This window comes from Panthera onca, chromosome D1, assembly GCF_046562875.1.
Source record: "Panthera onca isolate mPanOnc1 chromosome D1, mPanOnc1 haplotype 2, whole genome shotgun sequence".
Lineage (NCBI taxonomy): Eukaryota > Metazoa > Chordata > Mammalia > Carnivora > Felidae > Panthera > Panthera onca.
The window spans coordinates 3,156,191-3,175,418 of NC_138348.1; the positions used below are offsets into that span (position 1 = coordinate 3,156,191).

General features: G+C 49.8%; 1 protein-coding gene across 8 annotated transcripts in view; it reads right to left on the bottom strand.

Annotated features, from left to right (window-relative positions):
* Positions 1-3,480: 3,480 nt before the first annotated feature.
* The window catches only part of PPFIA1 (PPFI scaffold protein A1), a 90,926-nt gene continuing 75,178 nt past the window's right edge, over positions 3,481-19,228 (bottom strand). For 3 of the 8 annotated variants that reach the window (XM_078433810.2, XM_081790215.1, XM_081790213.1), the window contains 8 exons: positions 18,771-18,797; positions 13,642-13,817; positions 13,440-13,537; positions 10,834-11,009; positions 9,956-10,024; positions 8,160-8,325; positions 5,902-5,971; positions 3,481-4,885 (listed from right to left, as the gene is read on the bottom strand). In XM_078433810.2, the coding sequence (XP_078289936.1) occupies positions 5,913-5,971; positions 8,160-8,325; positions 9,956-10,024; positions 10,834-11,009; positions 13,440-13,537; positions 13,642-13,817; positions 18,771-18,797 (771 nt within the window). In that variant the 3' untranslated portion in view covers positions 3,481-4,885; positions 5,902-5,912. The remainder of the gene's footprint in view (positions 4,886-5,901; positions 5,972-8,159; positions 8,326-9,955; positions 10,025-10,833; positions 11,010-13,439; positions 13,538-13,641; positions 13,818-18,770; positions 18,798-19,228) is intronic. The other 5 variants (XM_081790214.1, XM_081790218.1, XM_081790217.1 and 2 more) reach the window with 3 other exon arrangements.

The window sequence follows — 19,228 nt, forward strand, 5'->3', positions numbered from 1 at the left end:
GGAAATGGAAAGAACAGGAGCACACGGGGTAGGGAGGGCAGTCAGAACCAGGGCGGGGGCAGCCACGGTTTCCCTGGAAATAGTGTGCGTGCTGTCACTGTCAGCAAAAAATTAAAACCAGGAAGGCACCGGGAGGACTCAGTCACTTGAGCTCTGACTTCCGCCCAGGTCACGATCTCGCGGTTCGGGAGTCCGAGCCCCACGTCGGGCTCTGTGCTGACAGCTCAGAGCCCGGGTCCTGCTTCTGATTCTGCGTCTCCCTCTCTCTCTGCCCCTCCCTCTCTCTCTCTCTCTCTCTCTCTCTCTCTCTCTCTAAGTAAATAAACATTAACAAAAATAAAATAAATAAATAAAACAGGGGCACCCAGGTGGCTCAGTTGGTAGACCATGCAAGTCTTGATCTAAGGGTCATGGGTTTGAGCCCCACGCTGAGGGCAGAGACTACTTAAAATCTTTAAAAGTAAAGAGAAATTAGGGTCACCTGGGTGGCTCAGTCGGTTTCGCATCTGACTCTTGATTTCAACTCATGTCATGATCTCACAGTTCATGAGATCGAGCCCCACGTCGGTTCCCTGCTGACAGTGTAGAGTCTGCTTGGGATTTTCACTCCCTCTCTCTCTCCTCCTCTCCTCCACTCTCTCTCTCTAAATAAATAAATAAACTTAAAAAAAATTTAAATTAACATAAAAATTAAAAAGAAAATAAGGTGTTGGAGACTAAGACGTCTTCAGCCCTCTAGTTGTGCAATGTCACAATCCCTTAGTCACCACGATCATCAAAATTAAAAAGTTTTTTATTTAGTTTTTTAATTTTTTTAGAGTTTGTTTTGACGGCACATGCGTGAGCGCGGGAGGGGAGAGGGAGAGAATCCCAAGCAGGCTCCGTGCCGTTAGCGCAGAGCCCCAGGCGGGGCTCAAACACACAAACTGTGAGATCACGACCTGAGCTGAGATCAAGAGTTGGACGCTCAAAGGACTGCGCCTCCCAGGCGCACCTACTTAAAAGATTTTAAATCCATTTACGTTACTTTTAAAAAATCTTTAAAAATTTTTTTTAAAGTTTTTTATTTTTGAGACAGAGAGAGAGCATGGGCGGAGGGGGGTTATCGAGAGAGGGAGACACAGAATCGGAAGCAGGTTCCAACACAGAGCTGTCGGCACAGAGCCCGACACGGGGCTCGAACCCACGAACGGTGAGACCGTGACCTGAGCTGAAGTCGGACACTTAACCGACTGAGCCACCCAGGCGCCCCAAGGACGAAGGTTCCTACGAGAGGCGGCAGGTGAGGTGCACCGAGAGGGGGTGCGGCACCCAAGCTGGGCAAGGACGGAGCCTCCCCGCCCCCGGCCTGTTTCTGCCCAGGCGCCGGGTGGTGCGGACACCGCGACGGCCTCGAGCCGGGACTGCGAAAGGTGCGGCAGGGCGACAGGGACGAGAAACAGCAGAACCCGGGCCACCCGTTCCCCCCGAGTCAAGCGACGGGAAGGCGACAGAGAGGGGAGCGTCTGAGATCTAGAGCAACCCACCCAGCGAAGCCGCAGCGTCGGGAAGGCGGCACCAACCGCCCGTGCGCAGGCGCCTGCTGCCCCTCTGCAGAGGCCGAGGGGCCAGACCCCTCCGCCTCCCGCGGAGCACCCGTCCGGGCGGCGGCAGGACCCCGCTGGCAAAAGGCGAGGGGGAGCGCAGGAGGCCACAGTTACCTTCAGAACGCGGGACGGGAGACCCGAGACAGGACCTTAAGGGCAGCAGTGATGAGGGTAGAGGGGCCTCAAGGAGGAGCGTGTAGCCGTGGGAGGAGTCAAGAGTCTTCCCTGGGACCCGGCGGGCCTGTGGCTCGGCCGCGGGAACATTTAGTGGGGGGTGACGGGGGCGGGGCACAGCCAAGTACGGCCAACGCGTGTTTTCAGGCAAAAGTGGAATCACCACACTACGTTTTACTAAAACACCTGCAACTTAATGAACCCTGGTGAATTGGGCTGTTTCCAGAAACTTTCAGACGCCCAAGGCTTGCCCAGATTTGATGGGGAAAAACGGAATGTTGGATGTAAAAAGCCAGGAAGCACTCCGCTGTTTCAAATCTCACACTTAACGGGGCGCCTGGGTGGCTCAGTCGGTTAAGCGTCCGACTTCGGCTCAGGTCACGATCTCACGGTCCGTGAGTTCGAGCCCCGCGTCGGGCTCTGTGCTGCCAGCTCGGAGCCTGGAGCCTGCTTCCGATTCTGTGTCTCCCTCTCTCTCTGACCCTCCCCCCATTCATGATGTCTCTCTCTGTCTCAAAAATAAACATTAAAAAAAATAAATAAGAGGGGCGCCTGGGTGGTGCAGTCGGTTAAGCGTCCGACTTCAGCCAGGTCACGATCTCGCGGTCCGTGAGTTCGAGCCCCGCGTCAGGCTCTGGGCTGATGGCTCGGAGCCTGGAGCCTGTTTCCGATTCTGTGTCTCCCTCTCTCTCTGCCCCTCCCCCGTTCATGCTATGTCTCTCTCTGTCCCAAAAATAAATTAAAAAAAAAAAAAAAAAAAAAAAATTTTAAAAAAAATAAATAAATAAATAAATAAGAAAAATCTCACACTTCACACTAACGACTAGGAAATGCAGAAAATAAAGATCAGCCAGCACAGGTTCTGAACAGGAAGACACAGAGTGACCTACCTATGCCCTGAGGGACCGGGGACGGAAAGTATGACCCCACATGAAGAAAACACGCGGCCTTCACGGGAGCAGCCGGTCGGCCCTGGCAGGAGACACAGAACAGGAAGGTGAGAACCGAGCTATCTTCAGCAGTGCCCACCCCACACGGCCCACGGCCCAGGGCGTCCATCCCCGGACCGGATGGCCATACGCTCTACGCGGCACAGAGGGAGGGAACCGTCCGGTCACCCGAGCCATCGGGGAGCTTGGGCCAGAGCCGCCCGCGGTGGCCTCGTGAGGGCTGCCAACCCCAGTGCGGGCGGACCCTCCCCTCTGCCACGCTGACTGGTACGAGACTCACGACTGGGTCTGAGCTACGGGAGAAGCAGCCCGGCAGGTTCCCAGGGGCTGAGATGATGGGGAAGGACGCGGCCCTGGGCACCGTCTTGTGACCTTGGGAGGACAGCACCAGGAGAGGAAAGCCCACACGGACGATGGAAGCGGAGCGGAGACAGGGTGGAAGGCGTGCGTGTGCCCGAGGATGCACGCACACGCACACGCACGCACACCGCTGCCCCCTGTCGGCCCGGAGGAGGGGCGGCCTCAGCCGGCCCTGTCCGTGGACCAGTCCCCTGGCCCTGCCGGCCTATCGCCTGGGCCCCCAGCTGCACGGATCTCCCGGGGCCGCTTCCTCTGGGGCACGGACACCCGGCCCTCCTCCGGAGGACACCCCCATCCTGTACGTCCACCTTCCAGCTGTGTTATTCTATCAGCTGGTTTCCACACTAGGCCTTCCACGTGGCAAAAGTGCCTCCGTGGCCCAGAGCACGAGAGAAAACCACGGCAGCCACTTCTCAAGGTAACGGCAGCTTATGCTCAGTATTCTTTATTGGCAGTGGGAAACGCTTCACTACTGTACTGAAAGACAGCAATAAATAATACTGTGATAAAAATAGTTCAAAAGTAGACTGTACATACTTTGTTACACAATCAGGAAGTTCACAAAAGATTAATAGAAAAAACAGAACGGAAACGGTCAATTGTACAAGTAAATTAAAAGCAGAAACCAAATGTAAAAAGACATGCCGTTTCTATCTCTGTATCAGCTGCATAATAAATAACACACCATGATCTGAGCACATTTCTTGCTGGCTTTTTAATATGCCACGTAAAAAGTAAGTACATTTGCTACTTCTATAAACCGAAATGGCTGTCGCATCAAAATCTACAAACGGACGAAGAGGTCCACTCTTTAAACATGTTTACAAACAAATGTAAAAAGTTGATTTCCGTAAGAACAATAAGGCCTTTATTAGAGTTGCACTACATTATTTCCAGGATCTCGCGCCCTCCTCCTGGGTGGGCACCCAGCACCCTGCCCCGCGGTGGGAGCCCAGTGCTTCCTGATTGGTCCTCTGAGAGTTCTGGGGCCAGGGAGCTCGGGGTGCCCAGGCCCCGCTGCCCAGGCTTTCTGGGTCCTCAGCTCCCGGGTCCTGCCGGTCACTCCAGGCAAAAGCTGCCCAGCCCCCAGGGACAAGGCTCTGAAAGGGCTCACCGGTCCTAGGAGATGTTCGTAGTGTTCCGATAACCCTTCCACTCCCAGTTTTATTAGCTGATATTTAACACCAGATATTTTTAATCTGTTCACACTGCAGAATAAAGCATTTCTTGCTAGAAAAAGTGTAGTCAAGGTCAGTCATTAAAATACAACAATTGCTCAAAATTAAGTCTGATTATTTCAAAATGATTGTTGTAGAGCTACGTGACATTTGTCAAGAAAAATGCACGCTGTGTCACGATGATTTTACAAACGCGGTAAAATCCTTTTCTCTGTCAGGGTTTATTAATAAAAAATTAAACAATCATAATTACAATAAATGCATAATTTACAAAAGCCCTATATTTGTTCATAGGATTTATACATACAAGCATTACAGTACATTCATTTGAAAGACTAAACTTAGATAGAAGACCATGAATTGATTGGAAAGGATATTTATAGCCTGGATATACATGAAAAAGTAAGTAACTATATAAAAGAAGTCATAAGTTTACATAAATATAAGAAACATTAAATTCTAAAATATTTTCTCTATGGTATTCATGAATTCTTCACTAATTAAAAACTCTGTAATAAAATATCTCAGGGTCCATATAACAAGTATTAACAGATTAAAGATCCCGCTGAACTTTAAAACGTAGTCCCCTTCGGACTCAGAGTGCTGCACGATCACCGGTAGAAGTAGTGTGGGTAAACTGGAAAATAAAAGCAAGAGAACGACTCTTGAGACAGCAGCCCGAACAGCACCTTCCAGGGCCCCAGGTGGGGCCCAGCACACGCGCGCCTCCCTTCCTGTTTTAAGCGCTTCGAGAATTTAGAGAAAACATGAAGCATTTTGCACATCGAGAATTCTTTGACTGACTTCATTCTGGCATATGACTAAAAGTTACCAATTAAAAAAAAAAAGCATACAGAATCCAATCAAATATTCTTTTTTTTAAAGATTTTAAGTCATCTCCACACCCAACGTGGGGCTCCAACTCACTACCCCAAGATCAAGGGTTGTAGGCTCCCCCTCCTGGGCCAGCCAGGAGCCCCCACCCATCGAATATTCTGGCTGCCGCCCCGCTCAGAGCAGGGGAGAAGAGGGCCGGGCTCCTGGGCCCACACCCGAAATCTCCATGTTCAAACTCAGCCCCTCAGATGGTAATGCTGTTGCGTGTTTAAAAACCAATCTCTCAACTGAGAGGCTATCGCCATCACTCACGTGACGACGGTATTGAATCCGCTGGGGCCTGGTTCATTCAGGAAGGTGTATTTAAAACAAGCCAGCCAGCCGCCTGCCGACCTGGGAGCTCCACCAGGCCAGGCAGAGCGAGTGTCACGTGCTCCCGAACACGGGGGGGGGGGGGGGGCGGTGGTCAGCTCAGCTCAGAGCAGCTCCCTTCTGCTCCGGCTGCAATCCTGCCTCCCTACCCCAAAGACATTAGCAGACGTTGAAGCCAAACTTCTTTTGTTTAAAGAAAGAGTGGAAATACAGTTTTCCCCTGAAAAACTGAGGTCACACCAACCTCTTTATTAAGTGTAAGAAGCACACACAAACCCCAGGATCCTCTTAGCAGGTGCAGAGAGGCTCGTGTCGTGCGTGTGTGTATTTCTCAAAGTCCCTAAGTGAACCTGCGTGGGCTCGCTCTCCTGGCGCCCACGGACATCGCGTGCACAGGACACGGGTGCCCGCCTGCGGCCTGCACGGACGGTGCCCTCTACTCACCACAGGGGGCGTCAGCAGGAGTAAGTCCTGACTGTGGCGGAATCCAGCCTCTGCGGTCCCGAAACGCTGCCTGCTCCGACCAGCAGCACGAGGGGCGGCGTGCAAACACAGCATGCGGTTAGTCTCAAAACGTCACACGAGGGCACTAGTACAGCCACGCACACTCTCACCCACAGCAGCACCCACCGAGGGCTCCCGGGGCACCTCCGAGTGGGGTTCTCTCCACCCCCAAGCGGCCTGGGGACTCCCTGGGAGTTCGCTCTAAAACAGCAACGGGGCGGCAGATGCCAGGAGAACAACTTCGCCGCGTCCATCTGCACGCGTGACGACTCCTGACTCGGTGACTCTCTTCCCCCTAAACCCTCTAGAGTTCTCGACTTTTCCGGACTGTTCCCTCAGCCCTAACGATCCTCTGTAAGGAGAGTATGCGGTGAATGACCCAGTGAATGCCAGCGGCCCACTGAAGGGTGAAGGTAAACCGAGTCCGGTGGCGTCCTGACGCCCGCTCTGCCCTCCCCGGAGGGGGTGCGGGACAGCGACTGGGCTAAGAGCACTGAAGCCCGGCCTCGGCTCCTGCCGGAAACAGCGTGAGAACAGAGGCTTCTGTTCTTGTCAACAAACGCCCCGCACGGCAGAGTTTTCCAACCTCCGCGCAGCGGGTGTGTGTGGCTCCCGAGTCCATGTTCCGTGTTCCGGCAGGTTCCGCGGGAACACAGCCTGTCAATATTCGGCCGAGGCACCGGGGCGCGAGCTGCGCTGCCGGCGGCCGCGGGCCACCTGGATGAGCCCCCGCCGCGGCCCCCCGCACTCATTCTGCTTTACGAAGACGCCGGCTGTGCTGGCTTTGCTCAGTCACCACACGAGGGTGTGAAGCCCCCTGCCACGTGACACGCTCCCCACGCCTTTCTCTCGAGTTATGTTTCCCCGAACTCTAATCCAAACATCACCGTTGACACTTAACCCGCAAGACGTGGTTTTCGAAGATGGAGATGGTAATAAGGCCGTGAGGACAATCAGAGGGCAGTGAGCGGAGGCTAAGTTACAACGAAAACTGATAAAAATTAGCTATGGGCTCCACGAGGAGAATGCTATTTTTTGAAAAGTTGGGTTTCTCCCTCATTAAGCATATTGTTGAAGTCTGGCAAAGAGAAGGAGTTTTTTAATGGAAATGCTGCCCGCACTCAAAGCTCAGTAAAGGCCTTACATAAGTCACTTTCCCCTGGTTTTTACAGAGGAGAGCGAGAGCCAAACTCACAAACCCAAGTACGGGCAGGGCCAATAGCAGGAAACTGTAACAACCACACCGTACGATCCCCACAACCACGTCCTCCGTACAGGTTTCCAAGGCCATCGAGGGCGAGCGTGGTTGTCTGCGACAGGCCTACCGCCGCAGTGGCCCGCGGGACATGCCTGACCCTGTCCAAAAGCTTCCTGTGAGGGACTCACTGAGCCATCACAGCCAACCAATGAGGAAGACACCAGGGCGACGACCACTCTACAGACGGGGACGCTGAGGCCCAGGGCCCAAGGCCACGCACCTCCCTCGTGGCAGAGCCGGGCTCTAACCCGGGCATCTGGCTCCCAATGCTGTCACTGAGTGGGACGTAGCCGGAGCCGGGAGATCGGCCTACAAAACACTCAACTCATCAGCCGCGGCCGCAAAGCAGAAGGACGGGCAAGGGCTGATCGCCGGCCCGACCCGACGTGGCGACTACACGGCCGATGTGGGTTCCACAGGACGGGCCGCGCTCCGTGAGGACAGCCCAGGCTCGCCCTCTTCCTTCTCTCCATCCTCTTATGACACATACTGACACGGAGAAGCAGCACAGGGACGGAGGTGGGAACTGTGTGTGGAGGGCAGTCCGGGGGGGGGGGGGGGGGTGGAGAGAAATGCGGCTTGAAAGCCACCGCGCTGCCATCTTATAAACGAGCGCCCTAGGGCCGCCCATCACATACGTAGCTTTGCAAGCGTGGGTGCTGGTCCCACGCCCGGAGGACACCCACGAAGCCTAGCTTCAGTAGTTGGAAGGATACGCTAACATTCAACCAGACAGGAACGTTAAAACAATCTCTATCGCTGTGAGACTTTGAGAAGCAGAATTGGGATTAATCTTAGAGCATTCAAGCCTGAGCACGCCACAGCACCCGAACGCCTCGTTACGCATCAGGTCGGCCATTCTCCACCACTGTTAACGTTCCAGCCAACGAGCCTCCTGTGCCACCGCCGAGGGGCTGGGGCAGCGCGGGACGTCACGTACCGTCCAGCTGTATCTTCTTTGGCTGCATAGAGGGTGAGGACAGAGAGGAAGTGACCCGGAAATTTGCGGGGAGAGTCTCTGCAGACCCAGCAGCCAAGCCACGAACGTCCTTTGGTCTAAATTTTTTTCTCCAAGAAGGTGCCCTCCTAAAGCTTTTATCATCGTCCTGGGAAATTAAAGGACAGAAAACAAGACCGACTGTAAAATAAAAGACAAAAATATACAGTAAAGTTACCAGCCCTTTAAAATGACCTCACTCCGCAGTTTTGTTTCGACGTATTTACCCCCATTCCTGACAGCCACCGGGCCGCCTGCCCAGACGGGAGCCCCAGGGGGTAAAGGGAGGCAGGGCCACACTTGTGCCGGGACCCTGATGGGCACAAGTCAGGACAGTCCTGGGCCGCCTGGGCCTGCTCCACTGTCTACGTGAAATCACCTTCCTGCTGTAAAAGATACTACGTTTTTGTCCTCAAAACGGTCTTCAGGCTGCGGACAGTCCCGCAGCGCCCTTTCACTTGCCCTGTTCTCGTCACACCAAGTGTTCTTATGGCAACGAAGACAGTCGTGAGTAGTGGTGTGGGAGTAAATCGGTCCTGGTTTTGTGTAAGGAGAAAGCAACATTTTGCGTCTTTTCAAATAAACGACCGAAACCTTCCCCCAGAGCACAGGGCCCTGGACTGCAGTGAGATATCCTGCTGCCCCCCAAAACACAACTTACAGGCTCTATTCCCAGGCTGCAGCCAACGTGTTACGATGCGAAAAATATTTCTGAAGAGTATCAAAAGTCAAATAGCAAAAAGTAAAAAAACCGAACCACCCATCTCTGTGAAAATATTGGTTTCTCAATAGCTCATTCGTTTTTTTGTTTTATTTTTTTAAAGTTTACTTATTTAGTTTTGAGAAAGAATCAGCTTGAGTGGGGGAGGGACACAGGGAGAGAGGGAGACAGAATCCCAAGCAGACTCAGCAGTCGGCGCGGAGCCAGATGTGAGGCTGAAACTCACAACTGTGAGATCATAACCTGAGCCAAAACCAAGAGTCAGATGCTTAACCGCCTGAGCCACACAGGTGTCCCTGTTTTTTATATTCTGAGAGAGAGAACGAGTGTGTGTGAGCGAGGCGCAGAGAGGAAGAGGGACAGGAGACCCGAAGCAGGCTCCACGGTGACAGCAGCGAGCCCAATGCAGGGCTTGAACTCACAAACAGGGGGATCATGACCTTAGCGGAAGTCAGACACCTAACCGACTGAGCCACCCAGGAGCCCTAATGGCTCGTTTGTTAATAAATTAAGAGCAAAGCTTAAGTTGTAAAGTAAAATTATCTCCACATTTGCAAGAGTTATCTGATACGTGGCTTCTACAAATTTAGTAATCTACATTTATTTTTTTATTTAAAAAAAAATTTTTTTTTAATCTTTATTTGTTTTTGAGAGAGAGACAGACAAAGCATGAGCAGAGGAGGAACAGAGAGAGAAGGAGACACAGAACCTGAAGCAGGCTCCAGGCTCCAAGCTGTCAGCACGGAGCCCGATGCGGGGCTCAAACCCACAAACTGTGAGATCGTGACCTGAGCTGAAGTCGGACGCTTAACTGACTGAGCCACCCACCTAGGCGCCCCTACATTTATTTTTTGTTTTAAAGATTATACTTTTAAGTAATCTCTATACCCAACATGGGGCTTGAACTCACAACCCTGAGATCAGGAGTCCCACGCTCCTCCAACTGAGCCAGCCAGGTACCCCCAAATATTAATAATTTACGGTTAATGGAAATTTAGATATTAGGTGGAAAACTTACTTCATCGAATCTTCTGTCCGTCCCCATGACCAAAAGGTTGTTAAACTCCCGTTCCAAGACGGCACGAGCCTGAAATCATAAACCGACAGCCCAAAAGTTATGTCAATCTAAAGGATGTTAGCACATCGCAATTATTTTTAAACCAAGACTGGAAAAATTTTTTAAAAACCCAAGGGATAAATGCCTTGAATCCTAATACTGTATTTATTTTTGAGAGGCGGGGGGGGGGGGGGGGGGAGCTGAGCAGGGGAGGGGCAGAGAGAGATGGAGAGAGAGAATCCCAAGCAGACTCCACGTTGTCAGCACAGAGCCTGACATGGGGATCAAACCCACAAACTATGAGATCAAGACCTGAGCTGAAACCAAGAGTCCGGCGCTTAATCGACTGAGCCCCGCAGGAGGCCTACGGGAACGGGCCTTTGGGAAGAGGGGTCCATGCTCCCTGGGAAATTAGACCAGGGTGTCTTGGGGGGGTGGTTTCCAGTGGGGAGACTGAGGGCGTTCCCAAAGGTGTACAGTGTTCTGAAGAAGAATAAAAAATTCCTGACTCTCCAGTGAGCCCATAAGTCAAAAAAAACTCCACAGGGAAATCGGAAACAGAATCCATGAAACTTCCACGTGACACACGGAAGTAAGAGTGTTTCTCTCTCCGCGTTAAGGGCTCAATGCACGCCAGGCTCACGAGCCTGTGAGGGGAAGGGACAGGCAGAGCTCAGGCAGGAGGAGGCAGCACCGTGGACTCCGGGCCGCACAGCACAGCCCAGGCTCGCGGAGACAGGCCTAGCTGTGCGGTGTAGCCACGCGCCGCCTCGCTCAAATACGGGGCGCAGGGTCTCCAGCAGGAGAGCGGCGGGCGGGCGCGGCCGGCCCGGCGTCACCTGTGTGTTCTGGGTCGGGATCTGAAGCAGAAGCGCCAGGGCGTTGAAGTCGAATGTCTCATCTAAGGCCATCAGCGCACCGTGAACGCCACTCTCTACGAGATTGTTCGCAAACTCTTTAAGGCCAATCGACAGGACCCAGCGAATCACTCGGTCATTGCTCCAAACCAGCACATCTGCAGACAGTAAACACCGATGGTCAGAGCGGCTGCAGAAAGCTCTCTCCATCACTTCCACACCCTGTAACGCAGGACAGGGATCCCCGCTGTGCGCCCTGAGCCTCCGGGTCCCGACCCGAGGCGTGACCCAAACGGGCACGGAGGGCACCGCCAGGCGGGCAGACGGCCCCTGCTGTGCTCACACGCTGTCGTCCTGGCCCCTCGCCAGCCTCATGCAAACCGTCCCGTCGGAACCCACTCCTCGAGGAAACTCTCGAACAAGGAAGTTCTCATGCACATGACTTTCTAGAGAATACAAAATGACCAGGGCCCAGGCATCGGGAACCAGAAGGACACACGAGGCGCGACTATGCTTCATCTACAGACTGCGGGTCTGCTGGAAAACCTTCCTCCCATCAGACGTGTTGGCCCCGTGTCTGGGCACCTTGTGGACTGAACACGAACCTCTCAGTTACAATCGTGAAGCCCGTTTTGTTGACTCATTCGGAAACCAGAAACTCGAAGATACTCTCCAGCATGTTAGAGACTGTGAGGGGAGACCTCATGTTTACGCAAAGTAATAAATATTGCATTTGCATTAGGAGAGATCTAAAAATCACCAGATGATCACCAGTTACTTTGAAAGACTGCTTCTGTCAACCGTGAAAAGATTTAAAATGGAAGTACACAATAAATGAAACACATTTGCCTAGTTCATTTCCAAGGTCCTCTTCTAGGTAAAAGGACAGATATACACACACGGACACATGTAAAATACTTACAGGTCGTTACTACATTTACGTTACATACATACGTTATATTCTACATGTACAGAACACGTATCACAGATGTTGTCTTATGGTGTTTCTTGTGACTCACACTAACTCAATCATGGCTAGACTACCCTTCAAATGGGCTATCTTCCCAGCCATTTTTTTTATGCTTATTTACTTTTCAGAGAGGGAGAGAGAGAGAGAGACAGAGACAGAGACAGAGTGGGGGAGGGAGAGAGGGAGAGCACGAGAAAGCGTTGGGGCAGAGAGAGAGAGAGAGAGAGAGAGAGAGAGAGAGTGCAAGACACAGAATCCGAAGCAGTCTCCAGGCTCCAAGGTGTCAGCACAGAGCCCAACGCGGGGCTCAAACTCATGCATCGCAAGATCGTGACCTGAGCTGAAGTCGGGCGCCCAACCCATCTGAGCCACTCAGGCTCCCCTCCAGCCACATTTTTTTAAAGTTTATTTATTTCAAAATAGTTTTTTAATATTTATTTTTGGGGGGGGGGGGACAGAGAGAGAGGGAGACACAGAATCCCAAGCAGGCTCCAGCATGTGAGCCGTCCGCACAGAGCCTGACACGGGGCTCGAACCCACGAACAGTGAGATTACGACCTGAGCCGAAGTCAGACGCTTAACTGACTAAGCCGCCCAGGTGCCCCCTAAGTTTATTTATTTGACAGACAGCGACAGCGAGAGCTGGAGCAACAGGGGGAGGGGCACAGGAAAGGAGGGAGGGAGAGAATCCCAAGCAGGCTCCACACTGTCAGCACAGAGCATGACACAGGGCTTGAACCCACGAACCCTGAGCTGAAACCAAGAGGTAGATGCTCAACCGACTGAGCCACCCAGGTGCCCCTTCCGTAACCACACTTTTACCTTTCTTTCTTAGTAAACACGAGGGGTGAAAACAGCACTCACGGGACGGTGGTAAGGACTAAATGAATTAACCTTTGTGCTTGGAGTTGGTAAGTCCGATCTGCTATTACCATTCTTAGTGATTTCTTTATACTGAAAATTTGGGGAGAGGTTACGTTGAGCTTAATCGTTAACGTCTTGTTGCAAAACAAACCACTACACTTGCTCAGTTAGAGGTGCCCTGGGTGCTGCTCTCTTGGCTGAGCACCATGTCCTCTTATACGCCCCTGCTGGGCCTGCTCCCTCCTCGAAATGCCTCTGCCTGCTCCCCCGCCCCCGCGCCCCAGAAGAGGCCCCCCACCCTGTCTGCGAGGCCCAAGTGCCCCGCTGACCCCATACCGCTCCCTCATCCACAGGAAGAAGAACCACGCTACGCTACTGTGGGCCCCTCGAGTCCTTGGAGAGACAGCCAGGGCAGTACTTTTCACACTCACACCAAGACGCACACAGCAGGGGCCTGTTCACCTGTGCTCTGTTGCTCTCTAATGGTGTGTAGCAGCATTTCTGAACAAAAGAGGACGTGTGTCCTCGTAAGAGGAAATGTCTAAGGTCAGAGGAAGAATGTTTACCCGGAGACCCTGTACCTACAGACTGACGTTAAGCACGAGAAAACGAGCACAGGGTCTCTGGCCGCAGAAAGGGATCATCTCTCCCTCCCCTGTAATGATGCCTTCAAGCCTTTGCTGATTTTTTTAAAAAGCAGCAAATCACCGAGGCTGTTCACACTCGCTGCATGAATTAAATGCCATGTACTAGCCTTTTACTTCACTCTGGCTTTCTTCTCTTTTTCTCTCTAGCTCCTTACGGTCGTAATTCAACCTTCGCAGGCACATAATTCCGCACTGGAAACTGTTCCTGTTGCCAAAAACCAAAAACAAAACAAAACAAAACACAGTTAGCCGTGGCGGTGGGCAAACATCTCTTAGCCAACCAGGAAGGGCCAACGTGCAGCAGCACACCTGTGGAAGCTGTCGACCATCTTCAGCTGCCCTCGGAGGTCCTTCTTGGTCAGGTGGTCCAGCATGCGCGCGTCCACCAGGCACTCCATGAAGTAGCTGCGGTATTGCGCGAGGCCCAGGCTGGGCAGCCACTCATTGCCGATCCACTCGTGGTTCATGTCCCCGTATGCCAGCGTCTGCTCACGGTAATTAAGAACATCAGTTCAGAAAAAAAAAAAAAAAAAAAAAACAGGGAGGACGTCGCAAGGGTCATTTAAATCATCTTTACACTGAATTTTTAATCTGTTACGTATTTTCAAAGGCCAAGCCAATAATATGGCTTTTTATAATTTCAAAATAATTTGATCTCCTACTTACTGACTTAAATTTTCTATTAAAACTGTACACAAAGGAAATTCTACCATTAAAAATCTACAACTCATTTGTGCTAATACATATAACGTAATCACCAAACCACATTAAACCTGTAACTGATTACATGTTAGCAGTCTGAAACGGTTTTCATAGGTAATAATATAACAACAAAGAATGATCACGACTCATGAACAAGTTTGAAGGATCAATCCAGCTCAACTCATTAAAACTATCTCTGGCTTTAATTTTATGTTTAACACTTTGTTTTCCATATTTTCTTAACAAAATATTTGCTAATTTCAAAATGAGTTTTAAAAAGTGAATACAAACATAGATTTAAAAGAAGACATGAACCCAGTAAGACCGAGAGGAGAGACGGTTAGAAGACCTCCCTTTCCCCGTGGTTGAGTAGCTGACTGAGCAGGCCAGAATGATAGGCTCCCAAGGATGGAGAAGCCCTGAGCGGCACCATCAACTAGCCCAACCCAATTGCCGTGAGAGCACTCTAGCCAACAGCAACAGTGCACACAGAATGTTCCCCAACACAGACAAAGCTCCACGTATTTAAAGAGACTGAAATCATACCAAATATATGTCCCCTGACCTCCACAGAATTAAATTAGAAAGCAATAATGAAAAGAGATCTAGAAAACTCCCAAATATTTGGAATTAGCACACTTCTAACTGACCCATGTGCCAAAGAAGAAATCACAAGGGAAATGGGAAAATCTTTTGAATTGAATGAAAGTGAACACACAAGGGGCATCTGGCTGGCTTGGTCAGTGGAGTGTGCTGCTCTCAATCTCAGGGTCATGGGTTCAAGACCCATGTTGGGTGTAGATATTACTTAAAATAAAATCGTAAAAAAAAAAAACCATAAAGAAAGCGCACACACAACATATTCATAAACTGTGGGACGCTGCACTAGCGGCGGGAAATTTATAGTATTAAGTACTTACGTTATAAATGAAGGTTGCAAATCAACAATGTAAGATGCTACCTTAAAAAACTTGGAAAAAGAAGACAAATGAAATTCACAGCAAACAGAAGGAAGAAAATAAAAGAGGAGAAATCAATGAAACAGAAACCAGAAAAATAATAGAAAATAAAACAATGAAAGTAAAACCCGGGTCTTCATAAACATCAATAGAAAGGAATGACCCTACCCAGAGTGATTAAGAAGAAAGATAGAAGTTATCTACATCAAGAATGAAAGACCCTACAGACACTGAAATCACTGTACATCAGGACAGACCCTACAGACACTGAAAGGGTAATAAGGGAAAACTGTAGACAGCCGTAAGCAACCTGGATAACACAGGCAAGTTTCTTGAAAGACATAATCTACGAAAGCCACTCGGAAAGAAACTGGTAACCTGTACCTGACTTTGAATCTGTAGCTATAACCCACAGACACGCACACATGCACATCTCTACCTCAAATGTTTTTGCCATTGATCTCTACCAAACATTTATGAAAACAGTACCAATTCTACATAAACTATTACAAAAAAGTGAAGAAGAAATACCTAGCTCATTCTATACGAGCAGCATTATTTTGACACCAAAACCAGACAGATTATAAAAAAAAAAAAAAAAAAAAAACAAAACAGATCAATAGCATTCATAGACAGAGATGCAAACTTCCTTAACAAAACATTAGCAAATCAAATCAGTAATAAGTGAAAAGAATACGATATCATGACAAGTGGAGTTTATCCCAGTAACGTAGCTTGGGTCAATATTTAAAAATCAAGGAAGTTCACCGTACCAATGTACTGAAAAGAAAAAACCACAGAGATGTGGGAAACACGTGTGACCAAATCACTCGTCTATGGAAATCTCAGCAATCTAGAAACTGAAAAGATGGCTGCCTTGACCTGATAAAGGGCTTCTACAAAAAAATGTGGAGCTGAATGCACACTAGTGGTGTAAGACTGAATGCATTTTCCCTAAAATCAGAAACAAAGTTAAGGATGTCTGCTCCCACCACTTCCATTCAATCCTGCACCAGAACTCCCAGCCACTGTGGTAAGGCAAGAAAAAGAAATCAAAAGCACATGGGTTGGAAAAGACATAACACTGTCCTGATTTGCATATGACTTGATTATCAACACAGAGGATGAATACAGGACAGCTATCAGAACTAACAGGACCTGTATTATTAAATACTAAAAAAATGAGCTGGAGATGGAGATTTTTAAAAATACCACTTATAATATCGTGAACAACTATGAAATCCTTTGGGATACATCTAACAGAACATGTGCAACATTTGTGCCATGAAACGGAAGTAAACACATTATAAGTATATGCACACATATCAAACAAAGGCACTGGATTTCTTCAGTCCAAGAAGGCAAAGCTACAGTCACAGGAGTTCTGTAGTTACCTTATGGAATCCTTGGAAATATTAACTCTCAACTACCACCATGTTGTGCCTCTCATCTAGTGTTCACACCAAACAAACTATAGAAGGAACGAGTCAGATTTCAGTGTAAGAATGCTCAAATTCAATAGAAGAAAACTGTGTCACTACTTTCGGGAAATAACCATGAGTGAGAAAAGCATCGAATGTTTTTGGCAAATTGTCACAATGTCATGTTTTTTCACTCTTTCCAACCTCACTCTCAATATCACAGACCTGACGCTTAGGGCGTGAATAGCCATCACTGCTTTCTTGCTTCTGTTCATGTATTCTTAAATGGACACAAAATGCAAAGAAATTTCTAAATAGTCTCACGGGAGCAGAGTCCTCCTTCACGTTGCTCACACACTCTGGTCCCACTTGTTAAGTGGCCCATAACACATGCTCCCGGAGGACCCAGGCTCAAAACCGGGGAGACCCACGCCTCCTGGGCTGCTGTCGCAGCCTTCTGAAGAAAGCATACGACAGGGATCTCTCATGGTCAGAGAACACTCAGGCCGCAAGAGACTGCCGCTGCACAGGCTCTATTTTCTCCAGCACTGGAATGGTCACAAAGCCAATTCAGCTTTGCGACCTCTGCAAAACATGACAGGTGAGGGCAGGTGTTACCAGCAAGCAGCTCAGTTTTGCACGGGCAGTGCACGGACGGTACTTGCTAAATGAAGGCATCAGGGACCTTCATTGACCACACCTGGAAGTCTGCTTCCCCTGAGTGCCCAAGCGCATCCCCAGCTCCCCCTTGGCTTAAGAGCTGGTCGCTATGTCAGAGCCCGGGGAAGGCACACTCTATGACCGCTGCCCTTGGCGGCAGGGGGCAGGCGCACAGAGACCAGGACGCCTCTTCGTTCTCCTCTCATCTAGAAGACGGATGGAGTGAAAACCATCCTTGCTTATGCTGAAGACTGAGTGGGGGCTAATTCTGGCGTCACTGGCACGGCTCATCCTTGTTTACGTTTCCACTGCAAAGAGCAAACATTCGGCTTATTTACACATCCCACCCCAAGACAGGGAATTTCATACTTAGTTGCTGCCAGAGCTCTTCTTCTTAGTGTGGAAGACGCTGACGTTGAAGCAATTACAAAATGCACCCTTTTCAATTCACTGATGGACATCATTGGCCCCATAAAGAAACATCTGAGCAGGCTAAGTGACTAATGATATTTATCTAGAGTATTGGCACAGAGGGCTTAGATCAAACGGTTGAAGAGGGAACGCATGGAACATTAGAGTCACTCTCCTCTTTTGCTTTTTAAAAAGTGATACGGGGCACCTGGGTGGCTCAGCTGGTTAAGTGACTGACTTCGGCTCAGGACATGATCTCACGGTTCGTGAGATCAAGCCCCACATCAGGCTCTCTGCTGGCAGTGCAGAGCCCGCGTCAGAGTCTCTGTCTCCCTCTGTCTCTCTGTCCCACCTTGCATTCTCTCTGCCTCAAAAATAAACATTAAAAAAAGTTTAAAAATAAAAAAAAATTTTTTTAAATGATAATACGTGCTTCATTTTAGGAGTACAAATAGAGAAAAAAAGGTGTTTCAACCATCAACTGGAAATGAGAAAAATTCAGATGTAAGAGGAGTTTGACTGTTTTTGCTGACATACAATTATCCTCTGCGGATCCTTGAACACGACACCATCAGTAAGAACTGACTGGCTGCAGCCTGCAGCCCTCGAAACCTAAAACCTTTTCTAGCCCTAAAACCTAACAGTATGTCAGGCGGCAACGTTACTGGAATCCGGGTAGGAAACCACTGCTTTTTAATCAAGCTGCCCGAACAAGGCTGCAAAAGAGTCGTGCCAGAGTTTTTTGTGAGCCTGGAGAACGAGGAAGCTGAAAATTCAAATGTACGATGTGCAAGCAGAGGCTTCATTTCTGAGAACCCCGGGAGTAAGAAAGCCTCTCAACGGACACGGAGGCAGGACGGCATGGAGCGACACACTGACGCCCAGACGGGGAGGGAGGGCCCCCCGTGCCAACTCTCATGCTAGGTATTTATCCGAACATCTCCCGTCAGCACGCCTTGTGAGAAGTGTCAGCCCACGGGGGACGGCCTTCTATGATCCCAGGAGCTGCCAGGGCCCAGGCGCGGTGTGTGACAGCCATTGGCTATACAAAGTGACGTGCGTTTTAAGCAGAATTAACCGTGGTGCCCCATGAGAAAGGTTCAAAATTGTCCATGAGACGTACTCTTTTAATCCTATGCTTTGCTCTAAGACTTTAAATCACCAACGACATTCGGCACAAAGGAAGAGGTTAAAAACGTCAAGAAAAGTCAATTACAAGCTTTCACACTCCAGCTCTTTTGCTGCTGTACACATAGTGAAGAGTATATTATAGAGAGTCTCCAACCTGAGCCCAGCTTCCCTCCTCAGCCTCCTGGGGTCACGAGGTTAGGAATGCAAAAGAACACAACCGTTAGTACTGCTGGGCCTGGGCATGCGAGCAGATCAGCTCTGTCGGGAAGGCGTGGAGTGACTGGGTGACAGAGTGAGAAAGTCAAAGCGTCATGCAAAACTCATGCAAAACCACCAATTCCGATTTCTCATGCAAGGAGCCGACTCCCCGTGGCAGGCATGTCCATTAAAGGAGACAACTGGGGCCAGAATGTGGAGGCCGAGCGCCAAACCGAGGTCTCTCCGGAAGGAGATAGGAGTTCAATCTATTCTAAACAGAGCTAGTCTATCCATTTTAAGTTCCTGGGAAAAATCTAAAATAGAATTCTACTTCACGCATTTCACTAATACCTAAAGGAAGTACTGATCCGAACAATTTAACGTGGAAGGACATTTTTGTTTCCCCCAGAAAAG